The 7,228-nt window shown below is 34.2% G+C and overlaps 2 protein-coding genes and 1 long non-coding RNA gene across 8 annotated transcripts in view; 1 reads left to right on the forward strand and 2 right to left on the reverse strand.

Annotated features, from left to right (window-relative positions):
- Positions 1 to 180: 180 nt before the first annotated feature.
- LOC100749396 (glutaminyl-peptide cyclotransferase) lies at positions 181 to 2,229 on the reverse strand. Its single transcript, XM_003487010.4, is given in 7 exon segments — positions 181 to 700; positions 773 to 998; positions 1,059 to 1,220; positions 1,291 to 1,560; positions 1,761 to 1,904; positions 2,065 to 2,139; positions 2,141 to 2,229. Coding segments are annotated over 7 exon segments (1,101 nt in total). The 5' UTR covers positions 2,213 to 2,229; the 3' UTR covers positions 181 to 548.
- Positions 2,230 to 2,291: 62 nt separating this feature from the next.
- LOC117151300 overlaps positions 2,292 to 7,228 on the forward strand; it is a 23,456-nt gene continuing 18,519 nt past the window's right edge. For both annotated transcript variants that reach the window (XR_004461110.1, XR_004461111.1), the window contains exon 1: positions 2,292 to 2,612. This is a non-coding gene — a long non-coding RNA (uncharacterized LOC117151300). The remainder of the gene's footprint in view (positions 2,613 to 7,228) is intronic.
- LOC100743339 overlaps positions 3,355 to 7,228 on the reverse strand; it is a 24,073-nt gene continuing 20,199 nt past the window's right edge. For 2 of the 5 annotated variants that reach the window (XM_012381879.3, XM_024365520.2), the window contains 2 exons: positions 7,160 to 7,228; positions 4,070 to 4,331 (listed from right to left, as the gene is read on the reverse strand). In XM_012381879.3, the coding sequence (XP_012237302.1) occupies positions 4,109 to 4,331; positions 7,160 to 7,228 (292 nt within the window). In that variant the 3' untranslated portion in view covers positions 4,070 to 4,108. Of the gene's footprint in view, positions 4,332 to 6,925; positions 7,092 to 7,159 lie in introns of all 5 variants that reach the window. The other 3 variants (XM_033319179.1, XM_003487044.4, XM_024365521.2) reach the window with 3 other exon arrangements.

A 7,228-nucleotide genomic window follows, 5' to 3' on the forward strand; every position in this document is an offset into this window, starting at 1 on the left:
TGTAGAAACACTTCCTCGGTGAATATATATATATGAATATATATGTATACATGTATATGTATGTATTTGTTGTTTCCATTTTATCGCACTCACATTTAAAATGACATTTGCAATTGTAATTCTATCTATGTCGTACTTGCATTTGTATTAAAATCATTTCACTTATCCAATTTGAACATATTTTATTTAAGATAAAATAATTTATATTCTTCTTTCTGTTCCATAATTTACACGTGTATATGTAATATATACGTTTCGTACATAAGTAGACGCATTAAGTACCATCAAATTACATTGATTCGTTAAGAATAATTTATCCTACAAAAGTCGCGTATAGTACAAAATTCATTTATAGTACAAATTATTAAATCTATGAAAACTAACTCTAGAACAATTTCATTCATTTGTTCCTGTTTAAAATTTATTATAAAATATTGTTATTTTCGTATATGTTAACTAACATTTTATATTATATTTATATAACGTTATTTAATATCGTCATAATAAAAATAAAATTTTCTCTAGCGATATAAATATTTTTCAATTCGTTACATATTAATGTGTAAATATGAAGCTACAAAAACTCTTAGAATTTTATTGATATTTTCTGTTGTTTTTAAATCAATGTTATTCCGATTATCACTTTGTTTATGCCAAACCTTTGGGAAAGGATATGGTATTAGATGAAGAATAGGAGTATCTGAAATACACATGTTATAGAAATTATCTGCAACATATAACATGTATATATGTACATGAAAAAATTATTTACCTCGACGTAAGAAGGGAATATGATCATCCTCTATATAAGCTTCCACAGAATATGGTTGAAAGTATGTTTGTGTAGGTTGTCCATAAGAATAAGATTCAAACTTCTTTAAGGAAGCTAATTTACTTTCAGTCCTCATTAATAAAGAGTACCATTTCTCTGTGTTACTAAAGTAATTGTAAAATGTTGGATCTGGTGCTCCTATTAAATCTAACAAAACCAGTAAATCCTACAGGAAAAATAAGTAATGAGTATTTATATAAAGATGTATGTATTTACTAATACTCACAATTTTATCTAATTCAGAGACATTTTCTTCTTGGGTATAATTAATATGATTGTTGTGCCAAACATCAGCTAAATGCCTTGCACCATAAATAGAATCTTTTGGACCCCACTCTTTAAAAGCCTCTTCACCATCAAAAAATATAAGCATTAAACTAATATCATTCTGAAAACACAAAAAAGATCTTAAAAAGTCAAATAAAAATTATGTGTACTTACATCCAATATATACTTACGTCTTTTATAGATTTTAAATAATCCTTCATAACTTTAGCTAAGTTAATCATTTGAGCACATGGTACTGCACTGTCTGTAGCACCTTCAAAGTTCCTTTCTCTAGTATACTTTGAGTCATAATGGCAAGCTAATGCCAAATACCTCTTTGCATTGGGATTTAATTTTGCAACTATATTTTCAAACCGTAAAGGTCCAAAAGTTGGGGTCTGATCTTCAAAGCTGTCAGATTGAACAGTCCAATTAAGATCATTCATTGATTTCTTGATGTACTATAAGAAAGAAGATACATCCTGTTATCAATAAGAGTAATTTTCTATTAAAAATTGCATCATATATACTACTTATGTATATATGTATTTCTTATTCATGCTTTTTCATTCTCTTGTTCCATTCATTCAATTATTTCTTAATATCATAATTAGTAACTTTGTTTTTACAAACCTGTGTTACTAATACTATTTCAACTTACATCTTTTACTCTCGTGTGCTCAGGTGTTCCGACGATTCTCACAACGCATATGTTATCTAAAACTTCGTTCATATGATCGACATTTGACAGATCTGACAATGTGATTATTTGATTTCTTGATAGGCTACTTGGCGTGTGATAGTACTGGAATCATTTCATGACTGTAACTGATGTATGTTAACGATAGTCAATGACGTGTATTACGAAAGATGATTTTTGCCAATGAATACGCAGAAGGTAAAGTGAAAGCATTTGATAAAAATGAACGAGTGTTAAAAATATTCAAGTTCTGTGTATTATATACCTTTTCATTCCGAAAACTTGTTTGTGTTATAATATTTGAGTCGGTGATTAAAACACCCATGGAAATTAAAAAAAAACACAAACCAAGGTAGATCATCGTCGTACTCTGTAGCAAACTTCCAATGAACTGAATGCCGCAAAGCAGCCATTGTGGCAATTTAATTCGTGTCGCCATTTTGAAACCTAGTTCGCGTCACACGTGACTAATGGATGTCTCGATTGCTATTGGTTAACTTTGTCAAGTAGAATGCATATGTATACATATCGGCTAAATCTCTTTCCGTATTTTTTGAATTTTTATAAATACACGATATAAAACGTCATAAATGTTAAACTAAATGTTATCTATTGAGTATTTTTTTGTACGTTGTGTATTACAGTAAATTAGACTTGTGGTGAAATTTATTTATGGTTTTAGTTTTACAGTTTGAATTTTTAAAATATGCATGCCTTAAAGATATAATGTGTTTTCAAACCGGTTTGATTCTGTGGATAACGTCTCGTTTTTAATAAAAAGAGGAACAGAAAAATTAAGCCGGAATTTCATGGGTAAGTAAAAAAAATTATTCATACGTGTTTATAACGTATCAAATATATTAAATAACTTTTAATGATACGTTGCACCTTTTATAATACATAAAGGGTTAGGATTTTTAATAATATTTATTTCTGAGTACAATAAAATGTCCGATTTTGAATGTACATAAACAAACAGTTATGTATACTTACATAATTTAATTTCTTTCTACATTCGTCTAGCTTTTATAATATAATTGTAACAATTGAAAGAAGTTATAATTGGTATAAATCTGATTTAATTTATTTACTCAAAAAATATGCATGTATAAAGTAATTGAAATATTTTTTACTTCTTAATACCTTACATAACGATACCGCAACAAGAAATCTTATATGTCGTTATAAAAAAGAGGGAATCTACACATTAAAAAGTCTAGTGAGTTGATGAGGCAAATCATTATTATGAAATGTGATATCTATGAATGATACGATGCACCCATTTTGCGCTTTCTGCCATTTATATCGATTTGACTAACGGATATTTCTCTCGCACCATGTTGTCGAATTTTTCTTTCGCCGACGAAATTTCTACTCGATCGAACATAAATAAACAAAAATTTTGCACAATATTTGTTTGACGTATTCGCCCCTCCACTCGATTTGCTAACTCTAAAGCCGAGTTTACACTGTTTCACTTTAAAGGAATAGTGTAGTTTCGGCTTCACTTAACTATATATCGTCGAATATCCTTCCTATAATTAATAAATTTCTCGCCTGAACTGGAACAAAGGTAACGAAGCGTTCGACGATACTGTCGGTGATGATAATGTTCCATACTGTCGGTTTACAGTAAGAATGAAAGGTAATTGAAAGTAAGGCACTATAAGGATTGACGGTTAACCTCATCAGTCGTACGGTACTTTTAGAAATTCGACGTCACGATATTGCGAGATAAATGTTGAACGATATGCCGTTCCTCATTCACCTGAGAAAGATCATGTAGCCAATCAAACTTGTAATCAATGACCAACACTTATGTTACGTATGTCTCTCCCACGCTCATATCTCTTCTCATTATTGTTACTATTACCATTACTATTATTATTGTCCTAGCACGATCAGCACGTACGAAGAGTAATGCAGTAAAGAATGTTAGATTCGAGAAAGAAAAAAGAAGTATTATTGCATATAGGGTCATCCCAGTTCTAAGTAAGTACGCGGATTGTTTTTGAGCAACTGTCTCTCTCGCGAGTCAAACTGATTCCCGTGCGAGCGATCATGTTCCAAACGGACACCTGCCGAAAGAGAAAACGGAGATCGGAGATCGTGGGACCCGCAGGTGTGCACCAGAACGTCCGTAACGTATCGTTTAAAACAAATGATAAATTATACCTAGGGCGGGACCCAAGGTCGTCCTTCTTTGCTTTTTATTTTTCTCCTCGCGCAGGCTCGGTTTGGGATTTACGATCGACCTCTCGGAGTCTTCGTTTTTTGTCTCGTTCGTTTCGTTTTTCTTTTTTTTTTTATCATTCCCTTTGGGAATCATCGCTTGCCAGGTTACATTTAGGTTCACTACGAGCACGTTTCACGCTCCGCGCTCTAGACTCTTTCTTTCCCCTGTTGATAGAGATGACACGGAATTTCTTCAGTAGTTGTACGGTCCATACTGCGATCCATGATAGTAAGGTCCTGGATATGCTGCCGGTGCTGGGTAGCCTGCATAAGCGTACTGTTGCTTCTGAGGATATACTAAAACCATGAAAAAAATGAAATATTAGTTTCGTTTCTCGTACAGGAAGTGGTTCTTAGCTGCGGATAATCATTCTTCCATCAAGAATATATCGTCATTGAAAATCGCAAATCTATAATTTTAAGAGATAAACATACAAGGTGTCTCATTTTAGGATCAGTTTTGAACTATCGATAGATGAAAGTGTTAAGATCCTTCAATTTTAATTGATTCTTCTGATGCATATGAAGTTATAAACGCGAATAAAACGTAGTCTTTCCTGATTGCATGCAAAAGACACTGTTACCGAAAGATTTGAATCGCTTAACAGAGAAAGATAGCAACATGCTAAGAACCACGCTTCAATGTTTCAATCGGTATTATATTGGCAGTTTTCGTTTATTATGAGAGGGTAAAACGGGACTGGACGATGCCATTTCCGATTGATTTAAGAACTCGATTCCTTAACAGACGAATTTGCACTTTAAATTCGCTCGATAATTACAATCCCGTTCTGCTAATAACTTCTTCTGATACGAATATTATTATCGATTATTCGACTTGACAACAAGATGAGATAAAATAGATACGGTTTGTATTCCGTGGATGTTCGAGACGATCGATCGAGAAATGACGTTGATTCTGTTTCGTGAGACGAAACGTACTTTTGATTATTCGTTTTCGCGATAGTGGACGTGAATTAAATTACATTCCGAAGTGACTGTCCACGCCGATGAATACGCAAACGCGGAAATCTTCGGACAGCAGCAGGCGTCAGAGGATCGAGCGTAAAATTAGGCAAGTGTGTCGCTTTCCAAGGGGCTACTTAAAACACACTTATGGATAGCTCGTAGCTTTACGTAGCTTTTCTTCCGGTTTTTAGGATTTTTATCAAGAAAATTACAAGGTTAATGCAAATGTCCTGGTCGTAAACAGAACTAGGATTAACAACCGGTTCAACGAAATGTCTTTTTAATATGCAGTTTATGAATAGCTTCTAAGCGATGACTCTCAGTGACATTGCTTTTTATAGTGAAAAGAAAACTTGAAACGATTCGAAGAATGAAACACAAAGTATCGCTTAAATCGGTGATCGATGGAGATCGTTTCATCTAGAAAGTTTTCTTCAGGATCAGAGCATGACAAAATTGCTTTAATCCGCGGTGGAAACAGACCGTGAGCCGAACGAGTAAGAGTTTCACGAAGATGAATATCGAGTATTCTTGTTCTTTCAATGCATGAATGCTTAACAATCGATGGTATCCAAGGATAAACGGGTTTATATTTTAATCAGCAACTTTACCTTGTGTCAATCAGTATTTTATGTACAACATATCATTTTCGTACAGGGGTCAATTTATTTGATTAAAATGTTAAATAAGCGGGCAACGATTTGTCTCATTCTCTGTCAGTACTTTGATTTCCTGAGTATGATTAGTTAGGGATCCATTTGTTAAATCTATAATCACTTGACATTTATACATTATGTTTGTACTTGTAATCATTTGCTCATTCTTATTTCTCCGTGATACGTTCCAAGATGGGATTTATGGCCATTTTATTGTAATCATCTTAGAGTTGAAAATATATTGCTGTATTTGTTGATATAGAAGCAATTGATAATTAAACATTTAGACATATTTGAAAGTTTGATGCAGTCTTGTTTTTCTAACGAGATTTTCACGTTTCATTCCAATTAACTTTGTTCCACTCTCTGATGATTTTGATACCACGTAGTATGTTATTTATAGTTTTATCGACAAAATTGAAGAAGTGTTACGGTCACACCAACCGTAAATGTCTCTGCTAATTTATATCGCGACCAAACTAAATATAAATATTCTATCTACCGTATATCGATTCTTTTTATTCAAGCACATGTTAAGAAATAACTCTTCTTCGTATAACACATCAAATTTTAGTATCTATTCGTACACGTAATAGATAATTAATTTAACACGGCAGTCTCTTGTTTTGTTCTGTTGCGTTCGAGCGCCATAATTCCCTTACATCATGGTCTGGCGATTTCTACTTTACGTAAAATCTTGATTTATTGCTTCTACATCAACTATTTTTTCCGTTAAACTTCTAGTATCATCTGAATCGATTCGAGTTAGTAGAACGACTGTCGTTACTTTCAAACCAAGCAACGTCATTTTCGGGGTCAACCCAGTAATCATGAATCAAAGTTAGTGGTACACGATGCACGCGCAGACTCCTTTCTTATAACTATAAATATTTCAAGACATCTGTCACCACATTCGATTACAACAAAAAAAGAAAAAGAAGGAAAAAGAAAGAAAGAACGTGATACGAAAAGAAAACTGCAAGTCAACGTGATTGTCATAGTCACGTCGCATATTCCCACTCCCACTTTGTAGTGCATTTACATTTTTTCCAATCTAAAACACGCATCATATTCAAGCTAAAAAGCTATTCCATTAATTAATTCCTCGGCTTCCTTTAGTAAACGTTTCAAAGAAAAAATAATTTTCCAACCGAATCGCCACATGTGCGAAGCAACCGCGAATCACGCGAGGGTTCCTCGACCTTAACAGGAGTCCGTGCGAGCTCGTCGTATTCGTGGCAAAAGCAAAAGGTGTTAAATATGTACCAGGCATGAGGTACTGCATGTTCATCGCCTCCTCGCGCATTCTCTCGCCCCTCAAGCAAATCGCCGCAGCGCTAAACAAGATCGCGCTGACCAACGACCAACCGACGCCGACCCAAGCGACCACGTACGACCAGTCGTACGAGATTAGTGAGTTGTCCTTCAGGACCTAGAACCGCATTCCAGAAAAAAAAGATGGGGGAAGTTAGTACGGTCGTTTCAGTGTTTTCGTGTCACCTGGCATGATGTATTGAACGTTCTGTGCCTGCTCGCGGGCATGCTCCCGCCGGAGGCAGGATGCCGCTA

This window comes from Bombus impatiens, unplaced genomic scaffold (assembly GCF_000188095.3).
Source record: "Bombus impatiens unplaced genomic scaffold, BIMP_2.2 scf_0136, whole genome shotgun sequence".
NCBI classification, from domain to species: Eukaryota; Metazoa; Arthropoda; class Insecta; order Hymenoptera; family Apidae; genus Bombus; species Bombus impatiens.